Source organism: Myotis yumanensis, unplaced genomic scaffold (genome assembly GCF_028538775.1).
Source record: "Myotis yumanensis isolate MYYU_CA2020_CCGP unplaced genomic scaffold, mMyoYum1.0.hap1 SCAF_6, whole genome shotgun sequence".
In the NCBI taxonomy this organism is placed as follows: Eukaryota; Metazoa; Chordata; class Mammalia; order Chiroptera; family Vespertilionidae; genus Myotis; species Myotis yumanensis.
The window spans coordinates 46,131,944-46,154,497 of record NW_027223757.1 but is presented as its reverse complement, the minus strand read 5'-3'; the positions used below and the strand labels follow the sequence as shown (position 1 = coordinate 46,154,497).

The window sequence follows — 22,554 nt, the reverse complement described above, 5'->3', positions numbered from 1 at the left end:
CAGCAAGTGAGACCTAGAAATGTGATTCCAGAAAGGTAATGTGAAATGTTAAAGACGACTGCTAAAACTATTTGACATTCGAAGTTCTACACACAGAGGCATTTAGTTAACATAACCAAGTCAGTATTTTCATAATGCTACTTAATCAGCAATAAAGAATGCTCTGGTGAGCCATCAACTCCAGTTAGCAGAAAGTGGCATATGAAGTTATTATTTCTTAACAGCCTAGAGGGAGCCGCTTCTCCCTTAATCAGTGATCTTAGTCCCTGCCTACCTGTAATTTCTCTGTCATACAGTTATAAAACTATTACCCTGTTCAACATACAGACTCACACATCTTGCACACATATTTATGCAAGGACTGGTACCTATTCCCACCTGAATTTGAAAACAGAAGAGATTGCTAAGGTAAAGTATTTCATTCTTCCCCTTGTCAGGGATGCAGCCTGGAATAAATATCATCAATCTATGTAACCCATCTTCCCTGTCTAAATCAAAATTCAAAGAATTTAGCTGTGTTCTTAACTTTAAAAAGAAGGGGGAAAAGCCTATGCTTTACAAATATCCAAAATGTTTTCATACTTTCTAATAATATTAAAAGTAATAATTTTATAGCATACCCAAAAGACTCCTATGGCAAGATCTTCAATGAGCCTCCTGATTTGGGGAAGAAATTAGGAACACATATCTATGATCACATACCTGAAGGACTTTTTCTCCTGATTCCCCTCTCAGTTTCCCATGCTTCCTTCTTTCCTTTAAGGTAAATAATCCTGAATGATCTCTGGGGCCTTTCCCCAAAAGGTTCCAAACTGAAAGGAAGTCTGCCTTGACAATATCTACCTTGTAAGTGCTAAAGATTGATGGAATAAAATTAAACTGTATAAGTCACAGCCCCTCTTATTATATACTAGAGACCCGGTGCACAAAAATTTGAGCACTCGGGGGAGGAGGTCCCTCAGCCCAGCCCGTGCCCTCTCCCAGCCTGAGACCCCTCGGGGGATGACCACCTGCTGGTTTAGGCCCGCTCCCTGGGTGATTGGGCCTAAGCTGGCAGTCAGACATCCCTCTGACAGCCCAGAAGCCCTCAGGGGATGTCCACTTGACAGCGGGGAGCAGGACTAAGCTGCAGTCGGACATCCTTAGCACTGCTGAGGAGGCAGGAGAGGCTCCCACCACCACCGCTGTACTGGCAGCCATCAGCCTGGCTTGTGGCTGAGCTCCCCCATGTGGGAGCTCACTGACCACCAGAGAGCAGCTCCTGCATTGAGCGTCTGCCCCCTGGTGGTCAGTGTGTGTCATAGTGACCAGTCATTCCCAGTCTTTCTGCTGTTAGGGTCAGTTTGCATATTACCCTTTTACTATATAGGATAGAGGCCTGGTGCATGGGTGGGGGCCAGCTGGTTTGCCCTGAAGGGTGTCCCGGATCAGGGTGGGGATCCCGCTTGGGTGCCTGACCAGCCTGGGTGAGGGGCTGATGGCTGTGTGCAGCTGGTCACACCCCCTTCAGGGTGGGGGTCCCCACTGGGGTGTCTGGCCAGCCTGGATAAGGGGATGATGGCTGTTTTCAGGTTGGCCACACCCCCTTTAGGGTGGGGGTCCCCACTGGGGTGCCTGGACAGTCTGGATGAGGGGCTGAGGGTTTTCAGGCTGGCCAAGCCCGCGGGCGACTGAAGCTCCCAGCCTCTCCTTTTTTTCTTTTTTATATTCTGGGATTTATTTACCTTCTATAATTGAAACTTTGTTGCTGCTCCAGCTCCGAGGCCACGGCCCACTGAAAGGTTTCTGGGGTTTGTTTAGCTTCTATAATTGAAACATTGTTGCTTTCAGAGCTCAGAGCCGGGCCGCAGCACGCGGGGAACCTTGGCTTCCTCCATCACTGGAGCAAGCAAGCCTCCTGCTCATTTCAGCTGCGTGGCTGCTGGCCGCCATCTTTGTTGGCAGTTAATTTGCATATCGCCCTGATTAGCCAATGGGAAGCGTAGCAGAGGTATGGTTAATTTCAATCTTTGTCTATTATTAGATAGGATTATAATTAGTCTCATTGAAGAACTGTGTGCGAATTACTACTACAGAAATTTAAAAGATGACAGTGCCTAAGCTGTGACAGCATTAATAAAGAGCTGGACACTAATTCACACTCTTATTCACACACTGACCTCATACTTCCTTCTGTTAAAACTGATCTATAATTTTGGCAATGAACGTTATACATGATTTGAAATACATTTACAGCAATTGTTTTCCATCACAGTTGAACAGCATAAAAAACAAAAATAAACATTTGTGCAAGGAATTAGGCAATATCAACATAAACATCTGTCTTTTTTTCATAGGTTAGTCTTAAAGATCAACATCATACTCCTTGCCCCCGGCTCAAGATGACAGCAAACTATAAACTCAAGCCAGTTCTAGTTAAAAGATACTCCTAACATAAATGTAAACTTACTTTCACCTTATATAACTGACACTCTTCATTATGTCTTCTTGATTCCTACCTCTGTACTTCTGAATAGTGATCCCCAGGATTAACAGAGTTGTTTTATAGCTTCCAAGATACTTGTAAGCAATATTTTCCAATACTCCTTTTAATGCTAAAGGATTTCTATGAAATTGAATTTAAAGAGCAAATATTTGTTTTTATTACAAGAAATGAAAGCTAGGATGGTTGCAAGTGCTAATAAACCAAAGATAAATTATTATTATAAATAACATGTGATTTACTTGTCTCCACACCCCTCTGTGATTTTTTCCAACTAATAACTCATTAAAAAAATATGCAACTTGCCCTAACCGGTTTGTCTCAGTGGATAGAGCGTCGGCCAGCAGACTCAAGGGTCCCAGGTTCGATTCCGGTCAAGGGCATGTACCTTGGTTGTGGGCACATCCCTAGTGGGGAGTGTGCAGGAGGCAGCTGACTGGTGTTTCTCTCTCATCGATGTTTCTAACTCTCTATCCCTCTCCCTTCCTCTCTGTAAAAAATCAATAAAATATATTTTAAAAAAATATATGCAACTTGCAAAATAATGAAAACATAGTAATGAAAGTTCCCCAATAAGCATCCACCCTTTTTTAGTAGCAAAAATAAAAGGCAAAAACACTCAGAAGTATACATGTTAGAACAAAAATAGGTTTACAGTATATCGTATCAAAAATCCTATCTATTTATATAAAAACCCTGGGTGTAACATCACAACCGAGGCTCGACCAACCAGAAGGAAGTCAGTCCTGCAGGGGTCATCTTGGCAACAGCTGTGCCCTCCCCCAGCTGTTTCCCCCGAGGGCAGCAAGGTTTCAGGCAGGAACGCACTGAGTCCTCGGGGCGGGTGGCAGGAGACCAGACTGGCTGTCAGGCTGTTGGGATCACTAGCTCATCCATCCCCTGGTGCTCGGGGGCTCAGGCCTGCGGGAAAGTGGGCGCTGGCAACTTCACCTCCATGTGCGTATGCTGGGCAGGTGGCTGATGGAACACGCTGCCCGCTGGGGCTGCTCACGCCAGGGCAGGTAGGTCACGGGAGCGCCCCACAGCTTCCATCAGTGCCTCAAGCTCCAGCAGCAGTGGCAGCAGTGGCACGCGCTTGAGAGGTCTGAGAAGGCAGCGCGTTCCATCAGCGGCCGACCCAGCACACATGCATGGAGGTAAAGTCTCCAGCACCCACTTTCCCAAGGCCTGAGCCCCAGACCAGCCAGGGATGAGCTGGTGATCCCAATGGCCTGACAGCCTGGCGGTGGAGGTGGTGTTCGGCCTGGGGGCTGGCGAACAGGCAGAAGATGGCCCTGATCGCAGGGGGCTAGGGCTGGGGACCCTCCCTGCACTATTTAATCGTGTGCTGGGCCTCTCTAGTCCTATATAAAAGGCTAATATGCATATTGAATGGCGGAACGACCGGTTGCTATGATGTGCACTGATCACCAGGGGGCAGACGCTCAATGCAGGAGCTGCCCCCTGGTGGTCAGTGTGCTCCCACAGGGAAAGCGCCACTCAGCCAGAAGCCCTGAGACGGGCTCATGGCTAGAAAGCACAGTGGCGGTGGTGGGAGCCTCTCCCACCGCCGTGGCAGTCTGACATCCCCTGAGGGCTCCCAGACTGCAAGAGGGCAGAGGCTGGGCTGAGGGACCCAACCCCCCAATGCACAAATTTCGTGCACTGGGCCTCTAGTAACACGATAATAAAAAATAATACAAAAATAAACTGTTTGTGTACTCACAATTGTAAACCTACGTTATATGAGTAGTGGCAATACTTTCAGGTTTGCAACATTTTACAGATTTCATTCATATAATTATCTCTTACTTTTTAAACAAATGTAGTGGAATGGTTAATTTCTGTGTAGTTATTTGTGAACTATTATAAAGATGGTATAAGAAGGTGGCTGTGGTATAAAGGGTTAGGTCAGATTGCCGATTTTGAAACTTAATGGCCTTATTTTAGGGAAGTCATAAAAAGTCTCCAAGTTTTCATTCCATCTATAAAAAGGGGTGATATGGTTAATAAAGAAATAAATGAGATAGTATTTGTAAACTGAACATCTTTAAAGAATGCAAGAATTATTCTTGTGTTTCTAGTTACCACTTTTGAAGAATGACCAACCAAGTTCCAGTTAGGAGGTTAAAGACAAAAAGAAATCAGTAAATTAATATGAAACTTTAAATAATAATTTCTCATTTTATTACTTTCTTCGTATTTCCATTTTGAAATTCTCCTATTACCAAGTTTCCATTAACAGTTTTAGCAGACTTTTGTATTTACTATCTTAGAACACATGCTTTCTAAATATACTCCAATCACTAATCTAATAAAAATGAGAAAGAATACTTTCTTTTACACCAGTGGTTCTCAACCTTCCTAATGCCACGACCCTTTAATACAGTTCCTCATGTTGTGGTAACCCCCAACCATAAAATTATTTTCGTTGCTACTTCATAACTGTAATTTTGCTACTGTTATGAATCGTAATGTAAATATCTGATATGCAGGATGTATTTTCATTGTTACAAATTGAACATAATTAAAGCATAGTGATTAATCACAAAAACAATATGTAATTATATGTGTTTTCCAATGGTCTTAGGTGACCCCTGTGAAAGGGTCTTTCGACCCCCAAAGGGTTGCGACCCACAGGTTGAGAACCGCTGTTCTACACTATTAAGAAGAGTGAAAACTGGTGCAAAAAAATTTTGTAGGGAACCTGGTAATATCCATCCACATTTAAAATTCACATATGCCAATTTATGCTTAGGAATTAATCTATAGATATACTTCCCAAGTACACAGAAAATGCCTGTATAAAGATGTATAAGCAAAACTGTGTTTCTAGTAACATGTTAAACAATATAAATATCCATTATTTGGGGATTGGTTAAATAAAGTTTAGTATATACATATAATAAGATACTAAAGCAGCGACTAAAAAGAATTAGGCTCATACTAACATGGAAAGCTAATGAGGAAATACTAAGTGAAGAGGTTGAAGAATAAAGATTATCCATTTTGTGTTTTATGCCTATAAATGAGAAAAAATCTGGAAGGTTCTGTAAGAAACCATTTTTACTTTTGTGGAGTATAAGTAGATCAATGTTTTCAACCTCAGTACCACTGAGGCTGGTTGTGTGTTTTGTCCTATGCATTGTGGGATGTTTAGCAGTATCCCTGACCTCTACCCATTAGGTACTAGGCGATACTAGTAGCAAACCCCCAGCCTCCAGGTGTGACAATCAAAACCTTCAGACTTTGCCAAATGTCTCCTTTGAGACAAATTCACCTCTAGCTGAAAATATAGGAGTAAAGGTGGGAAAAGGAACTTTTACTTGTCACCTTATACCTCATATTTTTTTCTTTTACCAATAACAATATATTTGCAATTTAAAGAAAATTTTAACAAAAAGATTTCTCCAGATTTCTAAGAAAATTAAACTAACAGTATTTGTGAGATATGAATCTTTGTGTGTGTTTTTTTAAAAAGCCTATGTAAGAAGTAATGCAACCCTTTTCATATACTACTGTTATTAAAATGATAGCTCTAAATCATTCCTTTCCTCTCCTCCAAAATATGAAACTGTTCTAATTTATCTTTAGATACCAGAATTTTTTTCCTTTCTCTTACTAAATCCTTGAGAAAAGGCCATTATGAGGACAATAAAGTTTGTCTTTAAAAATTAAAAAAAAAAGAATGCAATCGTTGATTAAAAGGTACTTATCCATCTTCAATAGAAAAAGCAGAAAAATATACAGATTCTGACACTTGGTTTCCATGACTACCTCTTCCAAAGATGCCCATACTTCATTTTCTATTCCTTTGCCCCTATAGCTTTTGGGGGCTATAGTTCCTCATCACCAGGATGGTTTAGGCCAGTAAATCCTCTTCCTACCTGTTTTATATATTCAGACCAATATAAATAAACCAATAATGGTGCCAGAAATAGTGGTACAAATTTTCTAATTTTGTCCAGGAAACACAGGGAAATACTACTTACATTTATTTAAAAATTGTACAAATAAAATTAATTTGACATTTTGACATTTGGGAAAGTATGTTTAATAAACTCTACTAGACTAAAAACAAACAGTTCATAGAGAAGATGCAGAATTAGTAAAAGCTTCTTCTAATAAAGTTGGTTATTCATTTACTTTCCATCCATCTATCTGTCCAAAAATTTGAGAGCTTTAAGACTGTCACTTTATTTTTTTTTTATTAATATATTTTATTGATTTTTTACAGAGAGGAAGGGAGAGAGATAGAGAGTTAGAAACATCGATGAGAGAGAAACATCGACCAGCTGCCTCCTGCACACCTCCCACTGGGGATATGCCCGCAACCAAGGTACATGCCCTTGACCGGAATGGAACCCGGGACCTTTCAGTCCGCAGGCCGACACTCTATCCACCGAGCCAAACCGGTTTCGGCTAAGACTGTCACTTTAATATATCTGACCCTAGGGAATAAGGGGATGACTGTCTGATCAAGAACTCTGGATAAACCTTTAGAACCTAAACTGATGAGTGCAGAGAAACAGTAAAGCTGTATAAAACAAAACCTAATAAGGAATGAAAACCTATAGATTAATCAGTATGAACACACAGACCAACATTAAGTAAATTAACAATAAGTAAAACTGGCAATAAATAAATTTCCATAATTTGGAAATCTTGTCAAGTTAGTACCTTTGAAAAACAGATGCTACTTTTGTAATGTGGTCTTAGGAAGAGGAAAGCTGTCTGTTCATTAACTTCAGACATAATTTAAAAAATAAAGTATTTCTATACATAACTTTTACCTAACTTTTCAGAGACAGTGACTAACTACAATGAGTGGTACCATCTAACTTGTTAAGAACATATACTTTGAAGATAAAAGTGTTATGTGAAAAAGGCCTAAAAGAAAATATATTTCATTACCACTGTTCTCTTAATTATTGTTCGGATCTGAGTGCATTTGCACATTTGTATAATCTAAGTGGATCTTAAAACTTAAATTTTGTATAGGTGATTGGCATTAAAATAGAACAATCCCATTTTAATCTCAGAATAAATTGTTTTAGTTGGAAGTATTTGAGGCAGTTGAAGCTATAACTCTGTAGCAAAATATTTAAAGAAACTTACTTTTTTTAATGGTACTGTGTAGCCAAAATCATATGGGCAATAAATTATATACGTTTCAGTAAAAGCCACTTTAGATTTGAGCTCAGGTCTTGCTTAGGATATCTGAAACATACCTCTAGGTAATAATACTCTTTTACGAAAGGAAGAAAGGAAAGGAGGGGTGAAAAGGCATAGCTCTGGGACTGTACCAGAGCTGCTCCGAGTTTAATGTGTTTGCACATAAGCTTTCTCTTAAAGAACCACTGTTGAAAGAAGTTTGAAAACTACTGATTTATGCCAATGTACTAATAAAACCAGCTCCTCTCTCTACATTTGGACTTCATGATTAGGTCAAAAGAAAAACTTTCATATAGAATCAACACAGGTGACAATATTAAACAAATTAATAAATGAGCACATTACTAGAAAACATACCTGATTCTAGCCAGAACAGCTTGTAGAAAGTGCAGTACCGTCCTAAGTTCAGGTTCTTGACAAGCTGGCAGAAGCATACTAAATCCATCATTAAGCAGTTTTTCATGGGAGGGATGCAAACACTGGCTTGTCTCAAACACTTCTTGAACACCATCAATATAGATGGAAAGAAGTGTCCAGAGAGTCTGTCTTTGTCCCATTTCATCATTCTTAGATACCAAGAACTCCCTTGCTTTTGCCTGGAAAGCATCTGAAAATTTTTCAGCCAAAACACCAATGTCCACATTTTTCTGGGTATACATTAAGAGGAAGGCGGCCTGACCCTTCCAAATGAGAGGTGAGGTTTTCAAGGTAGGCTTGAGAAAATTCAGGAGGTCTAAAACACGACTTGTAACATCTTCTACCTCTGCAACAGCTGCTAACAGTAGAAAAAGGTTGAAAAAGTTCTGCAGACCAACTACAGTTAGTTCTTCCATTCTTTTTTGATGGAATTTAGAATATATTCTGTAAAACATCAAAATTGGTTTTATTAAACCTTTTTATTCACAAAAATCCATCTTTTAAAATAACATTTCACTCAATAGTCATGAGTCTCATTACCATAAATTTTTGGCTATTTCGTTACAATGCTGCTAAGTCACTTTGTTTACCTAGAAAACTCATGAACAGAACACCCCGACCTGCAAATTTTTAAATGATGTAGCAGATCATCTATAAGTGAATCAAAGGGTTCAGGGGTGTTTCCAAAGTACAGTAGAAATATTCTTTGCATATAGTACATGATTTCCCTTAGTCCCCCATCACCCTTCCTTTAAAATTTTTATTGACAAATAAGAAAAAAATATATCTTTTAAGTACAATTTGATGTGCTTTACAAAAATCTTTAATAGGGCAATTTTATATAACAACTAGAGGCCCAGTGCACAAAATTTGTGCATGGGGAGGGGGTCCTCTCAGCCCAGCCTGCACCCTCTCCAATCCAGGACCCCTTGGGGGATGTCCGACTGGATCGGGCCTAAACCATCAGTCAGACATCCCTCTCACAATCCTGGACAGCTGGCTCCTAATCGCTCACCTGCCTGCCTGCCTGATCACCCCTAACAGCCGCCCCCCCCCACCAGCCTGATTGCCCCTCACTGCCTCTGTGTGCCGGCCTGATCGCCCCTAACTGCCCCCCCACGCCGGCCTGCTCTCCCCTAAATGCCCCGCTGCTGGCCAGGTTGCCCCCAACTGCCCCATCCCTGCTAGCCTGATCACCCCTTACTGCCCACCCTGCCAGCCTGGTCACCCATAACTGCCTCCCTCTGCTGGCCTGGTCGCCCCCAACTGCCCCCACTGCCGGCCTAGTCGCCCCCAACTGCCCCCCCCCCCCCCTGCTGGCCTGGTCACCCCCAACTGCCCCCCTGCAGGCCTGGTCGCCCCTCACGTTCCCGCCCCCCCACTGGCCTGGACACCCCATGCAGCTTACTGTTCAGTCGTTTGGTCGTCCCTCATTAACCCCCCTGCAGGCCTGGTTGCCCTATGAAACCTGTTCAGTCGTTTGGTCGTCCCTCACTAACCACCCCTGTTGGCCTGGTCATAGGCAGCCATCTTGTGAGGGCGTGAGGCTTGTCCCTCTCCTGGGCCACAGCCTGGCTGGTCCCCATTCCTCTCTCGTGAGTTCATTTGTGCCTGGCTGGTCCCCATTCCTCTCTCATGAGCTCATTTGTGCCTGGCTGGTCCCCATTCCTCTCTCATGAGCTCATTTGTGCCTGGCTGGTCTCCATTCCTCTCTCCCGTGTTGAGTGTCTGAGCCATTATGGCGTGGCGACCATTTGCATATTAGCTCTTTATTATATAGGATACCTTAAGATAATTCAAAGTGCTGGAACAATTATTTTTACCTACTGACAAAGAGAAATTGTTCCTGTTAAAATGTCTAAGACTAGCCATTTAAAAATCTCTTGTCAATACTACTTAATATAATTTTAACAGCTGCTAGGCTTTTCTTTCAACAATTAAGGGATTAGAAATGAAATTCATTCATGTTGAATCTTACTTACAAACTGTTAAGTTTTATAGCTCCTATAATTAGTAAAGATAGAAATGATTATGTTCAAGAGTGGTTAAATGTTTATCTTATATAATAAAAGTGTAGCATGCAAATTATTCCCTCGACTGGGAGTTGTCCGAGAGTTTGACCAGGAGGCAGGGCTAGCCAGGGGAAGGGAGAGATTACCCAGCCGCAGCCAGCAGCCGCTAGGGACCCTTCCAGTGCACGAATTTCATGCACTGGGCTTCTAGTTTGTAAATAATAGAACTGATAAAATTCCTGAAAGTAAAGATCTGTTTAATTAACTTTAAAACTTCCATCATATAGTGCTTGGTATACAATATCCTATTCCTAGATAATAAAATGGTAATATGCAAATTGACCAAACAGCGGAATGACTGGTCAGAATAAATTGTTTTAGTTGGAAGGCAGGGCCGGTCAGCAAACCACCCGTGGCCTCTCGCCCCAGCCTGCCGGGCCCTGATGGACCCCCTTCAGGTGGGACGGCTGGACCCTACCAGTGCACGAGGCCTCTAGTTTCATAAAAAAGAAACTTGTTATTGAATGGATTCCAATGATTCCTTTTAGCAATAACGTTCTGAGAATTATCTATCTATATGAAACCCTAGTATGCAAATCGACCGAACAGTGGAATGACCGGTTGTTATGATGCGCACTGACCACCTGGGGGTAGATGCTCAACGCATTTAGTATATGAAATTTCAATTTTTAGGACTGATGAGATAAAAAAGTAAAATCCTCCACGAGTTATAGATATTATTATCTTGTTCCTTACTATAAAACATTGGCAGGTTCAAAGAGCTCCGTATTTTGCTGTGCTACATTAAGAAATACATTTTAAGTGTGTGAACCATAAAGACCTCCAAGCAAAAGTTAACTTAAAAATTACAAACAGTAGCACTTCTCCAAAGATATAAGTGAACATGATAAAGAAAAATATGGTACACACCTTCCTTTGACTTGTTTCCATGGATGAGGACTATTGTTCTTCATGGCTTTCTTAACCACTTTTGCCAAAATGCAAAGGAAGATGGTGTAACTACTTCTGGATTTACAAAGGTCGTAATCTTGTTTATCACAACAGCAGGTCTTCACCATTTCTAGCATAGTCAAGGGTGACTTAATAATATTTGTAAGGCCTTTCAAAGGAAGCCAAGAAATACTGAAAGAACTATTCTAAAAGCCAAAAAAGAAAACAAATATTAAGTCTGAGTAAATCAAAATGGAAAGCTGCAAATCCCAATTAGCTCAGTAAACGTCTGACTCATGTTAATCACAAAAATTACACAGCCATTACCACATATTCCCCAAAAATAAAAATTCCATGAAAGCACAGAATATGAAGGGATATTCAAATTCCTGGATTATCCCCCAAAATGTCTTTAACAGTTGGTTTGTCCAAGTGAGGATTCAAACAGGATCCATGCATTGCATTTGGTTGATGTAAAGCTCTTTTATTCTGTAAGGTTCCCAATCTTTGGTCAATTTATTTTTATATCCAATCATTTACTGTGTAGAATTTCCTATATTCTAAGTTTAGCCATTTGTATCTCCCTAGTGTCATTTAATGTATTTTTTTTATCCCCTATCTTTTCCGTGAATCAGTGGCTGTATCTAGAAGACTGATAAGATCACATAGAAATTTTTAAGAATCTTTCACTGGTAATAGTGGGTACTTCCTATTGCAGTTAGTAAAAAGGCACATAAGTTCTGACTATTCTTGTTGATGCTAAGACTGAGCATACTGTCAGCCTAATCTGTCCACTTTAGTGATCCCCACCAGCCCTTTAATTAATAGTTTCAGCAGCCATTGATGACCAATGCCCAGATGCTCTATTTCATCAGATGGAAAAAATAGTGATTTATTAATTCTATTACTCTTTCTGAATTAGCTCATCAGGAATTTGGTTACTTTAAAATATAGTTTAGCTCTGGCTGGTTTGGCTCAGTGGATACAGTGTCGGCCTGCAGAATGAAGGGTGCTGGGGTTCGATCCCAGTCAAGGGCATGGTTCAATCCCCAGTGGGGGATGTGCAGGAGGCAGCCGATCAATGATTCTCTCTCATTATTGATGTTTCTATCTCTCTATCCTCCTCCCTTCCTCTATGAAATCAATAAAAATATATTTAAAAATATGTGTGTGTGTGTGTATATATATACACACACACTAGTAGCCCGGTGCACGAAATTCGTGCACGGGGGTGAAGGGCTAAGGGGTGGGGCCAGACCCCTCAGCCCGACCTGCACCCTCTGTCATGTTCAGGACCCCGGCTGCTCTGGGCCTAGGCACAGGCCTACAGGCTTGGAGCGGCCTGGCTCCCGAGGCCCCATTTTATCAAGAGAACAAAGTCGGCGTTAGTTACAGCTCTCACAGAACCCAGCACAGTGCATCTGTGCATACAACTGCCTCGTTCGTGTGCCTGCTTCGCCCTACTGAATTACTAACATCTTGAGGACACAGCTCTGTCTTATCCTGCTTCACTTTCAGTGCCTGGCCTGGTGCCAGGGACCTGAGAAGGTTTGCTGAGTGAGTGAGTGAATAATGAGTAAGTGAATGAGTGAATGAATGAGCGAGTAAGTGAATGAGCAAGCAGCTACGGGGCAGGAACTTCTGCCACAGAAGTTCCCGCCCCGCTCCCAGCGGCCCGGCGCCCCTCTTCCGGCTGCTTAGTTCCTGCTCCCAGTGGCCCGGCACCCCTCTCCCGGCTGCTTAGTTCCTGCTCCCAGCAGCCCGGCGCCCCTCTCGAGGCTGCTTAGTTCCCGCCCTGCTCCCAGAGACCCAGGCCCCCAGCCACTCCTTCAGCAGAGGCCAGGGAAGGCGGGAAGCTTGGCTTCCTCCATCACAGGGGCAACCAAGCCTCCTGCTTGCTCCAGCTCTGTGACTGCCGGCCGCCATCTTGGTTGGGTTAATTTGCATATAGTTGCCGATTGGCTGGTGGGGCGTGGCTTGGGTGTAGCGAAGGGATGGTCAATTTGCATGTTTGTCTTTTATTAGATAGGATATATATATGTATTGGACTTTCCTTTATTTACAGTTTTCAGAATGAGGGTTTTTTTTTTTCTTCTCCAGAATGTTTTAAAGCATTATAAACTCAAGGGTTTAAACATATTTGATGTTTTAAACCAAACATTCCAAACCTTCTCTCCACACATTACAGGTAACTAAATCTTCTAAATCTATCTTTCAAATTTTTATCTTCAAAATTTATCATCCCCTTTCTAAATCAATTATCTGCATTTTAGGTCTCTTACTGCATTATTTGTGTACACTACTACACTGGACTACTAACTTATCTGCACCCAATTCATTCACACCATTTTTCAGAAAAACTCTCAAACACATACTTAGTATGCCACATTCTTGCTCTCTATCTCCCCAAAAAATCACAATTCAACTGGATGTTATCTTCATACTCTAGCCCCTGACCACCTTCTCTCTAATGTCCTTATTTCTTGTCTCTCTCCACAGTCATCTCAGACCCAGCACTCAGAACTCTTAAACCTGGTATAAACTGGTATTTTTTTTCCTGTCTCTATAGATTTGTTCGTATTTTCTTTTTGCCTGGATGCACTTTTACTTCCATATTTGGAAAATGCCCCTCATTCCCTAGGCCAAGTTTAAAATTATGACTTCATAAAGTCTTCCAAAAGTCCATACACTGGATCAGATACTCCCTTTTCTGGAGTTCCATGGTATTATCAATTTTGTCCACAATATATCTGTACAAATAGCGTATAGGCTATTCAAATGTCAAGACTGCATCTTAGTCAGGACAGCGTTAATTGTTCAATGTGTTGCAAGCAATCCAGTCATTAAAAAATACTTATAAATAAGGATTTAAAAAAAAACATCTTTCTGGTATAATTTCAGCTACTTTGCTTACTGTCACTCTTAAGAGAAGAGACACCAAATGCTCTGTTCCCTTAGGACAATGCTCTAGATAATGTTTGTGAAAGATAAAGTTATTCTTGAGCTATTCTAATCTACTTTGAAAAATTAACTTTTTTAAGAAAAATCTATAACTATTCACAATTAAGCCATAAAAATATTCCTCAAATATCATGAACAAATTCTTCAAATTCCTGGTACAAATTCATAGTTTACTCACCAGGTTCTTACTATAATATTCCCATAGAATGGTGACAATTGTAATGTTTGGCTCCCAGAAATCACAAAGTGTCAAACAACAGTGAAGATACATTCGTAATTGCTCTTCTAGTATGCCATCCTAAAAAATAAACTTAAATTGTGAAGAAGTAAATGGACTATAGCAACATATTATCATCACATGATATTGCATTAGGTAACCTGCTTCTAAAAAGAATATGAATACATATCACTAAATCATACCCACTTTTATCTTTAGACCAGAAAGTCTAAGTCAGCAAGGTATATGTCTAAAAATGCTTTAGAGACTATTAATATATTCAGTTTAATGAAAATTATATAACTCAATTATACTTTTAACTCAATTACTTAAAAACTAGAGGTCCAATGCACGAAAATTCGTGTAAGAGTAGGCCTTCCTTCCCCTGGCTGCTGGCACCAGCTTTGCTCAGGCACCTGGGACCTGTGCTTCCCTCTGGCGGCCAGCAGGCACCCGGGACCTGTGCAGCTTCTCTCTGGCCCCAGCTTCATCCGGAAGGATGGCCAGAAGGACGTCTGGTCTAATTAGCATATTACCCTTTTATTATTATAGATTACAATAGCTGTTTCATGATTGAATGGTGTAGGAAACTCAGAGATTGGAAAAGAAACCCAAACCAGAAAGAGGTAACAAAAATGATTTAATAATTAAGATGTATACAAATCCTAAGATCATACTTAAGTACTAGGTCAAATTCTTTTAAAAATATGTTTTTATTGATTTTTAGAGAGAGAGGAAGGGAGAAGGAGAGAAACACTGATGAGAGAGAAACATCGATCGACTGCCTCCTGCATGCCCCCTACTGGGGATCAAACCTGCAGCCTTGGCATGTGCCCTGACAGGGAATCAAATCCCTTACCACTTGGTTTATGGATTGATGCTCAACCACTGAGCCACATCAGCCAGGCTAGGTCAAATTCTTTATAAGAATATAAGAATTGCTCTTTAAAAAAAATTTTTTTAAATTGATTTCACAGAGGAAGGGAGAGGGAGAGAGAAACATAAATGATGAGAGAGAATCTTTGATCGGATGCCTCCTCCACACCCCTCCTGGGGATTGAGCCTACAACCCCACCATGTGCCCTGACCTGGAATGGAACCGTGACCTGGTTCATAGGTCAATGCTCAATCACTGAGCCACCTCGGCCAGGCTAAGAATTGCTCGTTTAAAAACCAGAGGATTGGCAGAGTACATATATTTTAACTTTTAGGAAGTGCAGCAGGAGAAAGAACTTTTCTATGGAAAAGAAATGATGATAAATTCTCCTCCTGTCCCTGACCAGTATAGGTATGTGGATCTTTATCCATATGAACCTATACAGCCTTTTAAGGAATGCTGTTAGAGCTGAAAGTAAGCTTATGAGGTTCCTAAGCTATGCTAAGGCATTAAAATTGGATTAACAGCTTTTGTAAATAACAATGACCATTTTCAGTGATTCCCTATATTCTTGAAGTAAAAAATACACGCAAAAAACTTTGAGTTACTAAGTCAGTATATTCTTAAAAACAACGAATAAAGCCAATTAAAATGACATAGAAAACATAAATATAAACAAAAACTTTTACAATAATTGGGATAATAGCTCTTTTGTTTCTGATACAACTGCAGTATGTAAAGGTCTCTGGATTTCTAAAGTAGAAATCTTAGCTCATACTTAGAAAATTTATAACTAAATGCACTTAATATGTTTCACCTAAAAATATTAAGACTTAAGAGATAACAGGGAAAAGAAAATGTCAAGCTATTAAAATGATTCTCAAAGACATGGCTATAAAATAAATGTGTGTGCATATGTCTGTGTGTTGTGTGAGTGCTATGTATATAGCAATCTTTTACTACCACATTTCCTTTTTATTCTTCAAGTTTTAACAATCTTTATTTTTAACAGAAAAGTATCTATTTCCCAAATTTAAAAAATTATTTACTAAAAATTTTCCTTAAACTCTTACATAAATTATGTGACAAAACTATATAGAACTACAATACAATATGTTTAAAGATGTGATGAACAGCACATTTAAAACTATTTTAAAAGGAGGTCAAATCTAACCTGTGGGCCATGAAGCACTACATTAACAGCTCTGCAGAAAGAAAAATGATAAGGTATGAAATGAAGGCTCAAAAACTAGGACCTTATCAGCTAGAGTATGATTCAGGCCTGTAAGACAAATTGCTCAGCAAGGCAAGTCCCCTTCCTGCTGTGATGAGAACAGAGCTGAATTTCCAATGTCACTGACTATCTCCCTCATCGTGTCTCCTAGACTTGGTATTATACAGTCGAGGAACGGCTTTGAGTTCTGAAGCATCTACTACTTTTTTTTCAATACATTTTGTCAAAGTCACCAACTAGGATAATTATCTTTGTCCTTTAACTGGCAATTCATTGTTAAAACTAAAAAACCTTCAAAGGATAGTCACTAATAGGAACTATTATATGTTGATACTTCATTGATAAAGATTTATGATTTCTATCACAGGTTATTAGTAAATAAACTAAGTATGTTATTTAAATCATAAATAAGTTAAGTTTGCTTGGTTCTTACAAATAAATTCTGTAACAAAAAAATTTGGCAAAGCCCACAAATTGTCTCACTTTAAGTGAGTGCATACCTGAACACTGATGGACCTTTTCAGCAGTTCTTCTACAAAATTCCAATTTGATTCCATTTGTCTCTAGGAAGGGAGAAAATATTATTGTATCAAAATTACTGCTCATAATTATAAATTAAAATTATGATATAGCAAGTTAAGCGTGAAGTACAAACATTCTATCCAACATAAGACCTCGCTACAACTTCCTGAATGTCTAAAATTACTTGGGCACAGTTGGTTGAGACTCAGTAGAAAAATTTACAACTATCCCAATCCAATATAGTCCTTGTAAGTTGTTTCATTTATAAAATTATAAATGTTTTAACAAATACTTAATTTTTGCTGTCAGATGTAATCTAACAGAAAAAAAAAAGCTTTTATTTATTTAATTTTTTTTGGAGTTTTTATTCCCTGAGTGTTGCTCCTTCCTTCTGGTACTTTACTCACCAGAGACTTTTTCCTTCATTTTATGCATAACAACCTGAAGACAGTCTACTCCAGTAAACAAGTAACTAAAAAATTTACACAGAAAATAAAGAAAAAATTTACATAGTACTATCTCTTATTTAGGTAATGGTTATTTACTAGAAACATCAACTATCTAAAAGATTCCCCAAAGTAAGGAAGAAAGCCAAAAAGAACTTTCTCAGAGCCAAAATATTTCACAATGGCTAGAAACTGAAAGTGACTAAATGTTTCCAAAAGAAAAGCCTGCAGACCTCTCACAGGATACTAAGTCCATTGACACTCAGTCAGTGTGTACACTGCAACACTGATGCCAGGAGACTAGCATGTCTTGATTCCAGGGGGAGAGGAAAACAGAAACTCCACATTTCGTACTTCCTTGATCTCTGCATTATGTACCGTTGGCTAATTTTAATTTAAATCCTTTCTCTGTAACAAACTATAGCTGTGAGTATAATAGCATTCAGTAAGTTATGTAAGTCCAAGTAAATGATGTAGTTTTGGGAATTCCTGAGCTTGCAGTTGGTGTCAGGAACGAGATCAGCCTTAAGGACTGTCCCCTAAAGCTTAGTAGTTGACCCTAAAAGTTTCTCAAAAAGGAGACCCTTTTGTTCTTTCAATACTACACATATATGGTGTTAGGGTCTTTACATTATTACTTCCTCAGAAAAATCTTACCCATTTCAAAGATAACACAAGTCTCACAAAGATCATATATGTACGAGTCAAATCCAAGTTGGTCTGGCCCCAGAGCCAGTGTTCCTTCCATTATACCAAATAATCAGCAACTGATTTTCTTTTTCTAACAAGCCTTCCCTCAGCTCTGAGCAATTTACTTTTCTATCATTCTTTACTAAGAAAACAGTACCACTAGTCCCAAATAGGCAGGAACATGATAGGGTTGATGTTTTTGCTTTGTAATTTGAGTGTGAATGAGTATATTTCAATTATTCTGTTCTATCAAGGCATTTGAATCACATGAATTATAAAGGAGTGTAATTGTTGTCCAAAGAATTTCAACTCTGTGGATCAATATTGTGGTTACATTCTGAAAAAATAAGCCATAACTCAGAGGAAAGAATGGTGACTGTGTATCATTCCAAAATCAAATCTGAGTAAGAGAATGTCTCAAAATACTGGTATTTCTTTCAACAGCGACAGCATTTTTTTTTTTTCTTTCTGTATACTAACTCCACTGAGGAAAAAACAAAAGTAGGGAGTCATGGATTTGGGACTGTGTTTTACATTTCTTAGCCCACTATCAAAACTAAACACCAGGAGAAACCAAGATGGCGGCATAGGTAAACACATGAAATTGCTGCCTCGCACAACCACTTCAAAAATACAACTAAAAGACAAAATGGACATCATCCAGAAACACAGGAAGGCTGGCTGAGTGGAAACTCTACAACTAGAAGGAAAGAGAAAAGCACACTGAGACTCAGAGGAGGTGCGGAAGTAAAGTGCAGAGGTACAGATGTGCGCGAGGAAAGGGCTGGAAACTGAGGACACGGTTGTCTTTTTCAATCGGGAGGGAGACACAAGCTCCTGACAGCCCTGACTCCAGTTCCGGCGAGTCTCTGGGGACCCAGACTCACATGGGGAGAAACTGGACTGTCTGGCATCGGGCGGAACTCGAGGGCAACTTTCTCTCAGAGGTGCTTGCAGCGATTACCAGGACACTGAGACCCGGGACCTCTTAGGGTAGGACTGAGAATCAGCCATAGCTGTTTGCTCTGCCCTATTGATTCCTTGAGACCCCGCCCCACCCAAGCTGTGGGCAGAGGCTTTTGCATATGAATGGCCGGGCCCTTTGCAATCTGAAAATTACCTAACAAACTGCAGCTGGGTCAGAGAGACCCAGAACATCCAAAAGAAGGCTCAAGGCCCCACAGCAGCTTGCATTGCTTCACAGCTGGGCCTCTCATCTGGGCACCTGCAAATCCCAAACAACGAAGAGGAATCTGTAGATCTCTCCATAGCTCCTGCTGGGTAGCCTCAGGCAGAGGCTAAATTAGCACCTCCTTAGAGATCCAAGTGCCAATGTACCCACTGGCCAGAGTGGGACCATCCAGATTACAACTCCTCAGATCCATAAGGGACACACTCAGGGGGCAGACTCAGAGAGCACCGAAGCCCCACTAAAGTAAGTCTTGCCCCAGAAGGGTGTCTCCAGCACAGAAGTTCTCCCACCATAGACACGGCTGATTCTCACAGCCAACTGGCCTGGAGGTCAATTCCTCCCACTGATACCAATAACAATCAAGGCTTAACTACAACAAGACTGTGCACATAGCCCACAAAGGGGTGCACCAAGAGTGTCCACCTTGGGGAGGCTGAGCCACTGGGCCCTATAGGACACCTTGCACACAAAGCCACTCTATCAACACAGGAAAGCAGCCAAAATGCGGAGACAAAGAAACAGGTCACAAATGACAGAAATGGAGGAAAGCAAACTACTGGATATAGAGTTCAAAACCACGGTTATAAGGTTTTTCAGGAATTTTCTAGAAACTGCTGATAAATTTAGTAAGTCCCTCAATAAGTCTAGTGAGACCCTCAAGGATATGAAAAAGGACCAACTAGAAATTAAGCATACACTGACTGAAATAAAGAATATTATACAGAGATCCAACAGCAGACTAGAGGATCGCAAAAATCAAGTCAAAGATTTGAAGTACAAAGAAGAAAAAACACCCAACCGGAAAAGCAAAAAGAAAAAAGAATCCAAAAATATGAAGATAGTGTAAGGAGCCTCTGGGACAACTTCAAGCGTACCAACATCAGAATTATGGGGGTGCCAGAAGAAGAGAGAGAGCAAGATATTGAAAACCTATTTGAAGAAATAATGACAGAAAACTTCCCCTACCTGGTGAAAGAAATAGACTTACAAGTCCAGGAAGCTCAGAGAACCCCAAACAAGAGGAATCCAAAGAGGACCACACCAAGACACATCATAATTAAAATGCCAAGAGCAAAAGACAAAGAGAGAACCTTAAAAGCAGCAAGAGAAAAACAGTAAATTACCTACAAGGGAGTACCCATATGATTGTCAGCTGATTTCTCAACAGAAACTATGCAGGTCAGAAGGGAGTGGCAAGAAATATTCAAAGTGATGAATACCAAGAACCTACAACTAAGATTACTTTATCCAGCAAAGCTATAATTCAGAATTGAAGGTCAGATAAAGTGCTTCACAGATTAGAAAAAGCTAAAGGAGTTCATCACCACCAAACCAGTATTATATGAAATGCTGAAAGGTATCCTGTAAGAAGAGGAAGAAGAAGAAAAAGGTAAAGATACAAATTATGAACAACAAATACATATCTATCAAGAAGTGAATCTAAAAATCAAGTGAATAAAAAATCTGATGAACAGAATAAACTGGTGCATATAATAGAATCAGGGGCATAGAAAGGGAGTGGACTGACAATTCTCGGGGGAAAAGGGGTGTGGGGGTGCGGGAAGAGACTAGACAAAAATCGTACACCTAAGGATGAGGACAGTGGGGGTGGGGGGATAAGGGCAGAGGGTGGGGTGGGAACCGGGTGGAGAGGAGCTATGGGGGGGAAAAAAGAGGAACAACTGTAATAATCTGAACAATAAAGATTTAAAAAACAACAACAAAACAAAAACAAACAAACAAAAAACCTAAACACCAACCTGAACTTCGGCAGAGATGGTATGTCCATGAACCAGAAATGTAAAAGAGCCCCCACCCTCCACTTCCAGTGAACTAGGTAACCTGGTATAACTCATTTTAAAGTTACATTTCACACCTTTTATCTGCTCATCATTTAAGATGTTTCAGAGACAAGCATCAGCTGGACTGACCGACTATACTATGTTATGGGCAAGGGATAGCTCTGTCAAACTGAAGCTTACAATGCTCAAAGGTAATTTTTCTCTGTAAATTCTTTTTCCTTTTAAAACAGATGATAGGATTGTAAGAGGATAGCATACTCTCATCTAGGTTGAAAGAAAAGCATGAAACAGAAATACAAGAAAACTGAAAGCTTCTAGTATGAGAAGTGAGATCAAATTTCCTTATAGGCCTATATTAAGCACTTGGCAAGTTTTGTGATTTAAATCCACATATAGCGGAAGTCCATTTACAGTAACTTAAAAAAAAAAATTAACTATATTGAAACCTACTTAAAAAGTAAAGGATTTCACATTCATCTTCAGGGCACCGCAGTCCACATTTAAAAATGAAAGCAACTCTATGTTTAACACAAAACCAGAGGTATTTCTTTGCTGCAGAACATATGACTAACCATTATTACTTCATATCATCCTCTCACACTAGATAACTCTTTAGTGCAGGGATGGGGAACCACTTTTCTGCCAAGAGTCATTTGGATATTTATAACATCATTCTCAGACCATACAAAATTATCAACTTAAAAATTAGCCTGCTATATTTGGTCAAACATTTAATTAACTTACCCCTAATGCCTTGGCAGGGCCACACCAAATGATTTCGCAGTCCATATTGAAATGAAAAAGCTAAGTAAAGACCTTAGAATTATAGGTAAATCTTTGAGTTCTTTAATGTTGTTCTAATATTCTAATAATTAAAAGATGTGAAACATTATTACTCCACAAAAACATAAAAGTGATACTATAGTAATGGTGATTGTTAACATATATTGAGTATTTACTGTGTATCAGCATGGTAAAGACTCAAGTATAGAAACAAAGGACATACAATCCTTCTCTGAGAAGTTCATTCTATTGACCTTGTTCAATGTATGGTAGAATTCTTAAATGCATTGATACCAAGCTGTGTTGAACTTCTCAGAGCACTTTCTGACTCTACTTTATCTTGAGATCGCCTTAACAAACTGTTTACTAGGGGGATCATCTAGAGAACTTCTTGAGGCCCTTTCCATTTCTCTTACACAATGTCAACACTAATTGCTCCTCAGATTCCATGAAGATTTCTCAGCTGACTCTGTTCGATATTCCAAAAAAAAGAAAATCTGTCAAGTCCAACAAGAAACATGTCAGGACCTCCAGAGTTGAGGTCCAGAAATATGAATTTAAAAAAACCTCACAGGTAGGTCTGGAGAAATATGCTTTCCTTCTGGTAATCTTAAAGATTTTAGAATAGAGGGAATCCATTCTCATGACCTCTGGATGAGGAAACAAAGGCCCAGAAAGTTTTAAATAATTCACTGAAGGTCACATAACCACTTGGTAGCAGAACCAGAACTAGATCCCAACTCTTCTACAAATTGCTTTCTTAAACAATAAAAATATAAAGATTATGCTTTTT

The 22,554-nt window shown here is 40.0% G+C and overlaps 1 protein-coding gene across 1 annotated transcript in view; it reads right to left on the bottom strand.

The window, feature by feature from the left end:
• The window catches only part of MMS22L (MMS22 like, DNA repair protein), a 108,149-nt gene that overhangs the window by 61,220 nt on the left and 24,375 nt on the right, over window positions 1–22,554 (bottom strand). The window contains exons 11-14 of the mRNA XM_070418048.1: window positions 16,827–16,889; window positions 14,177–14,296; window positions 11,017–11,243; window positions 8,015–8,518 (exon numbers count right to left, since the gene is read on the bottom strand). Coding sequence (XP_070274149.1) covers window positions 8,015–8,518; window positions 11,017–11,243; window positions 14,177–14,296; window positions 16,827–16,889 — 914 coding nt within the window. The remainder of the gene's footprint in view (window positions 1–8,014; window positions 8,519–11,016; window positions 11,244–14,176; window positions 14,297–16,826; window positions 16,890–22,554) is intronic.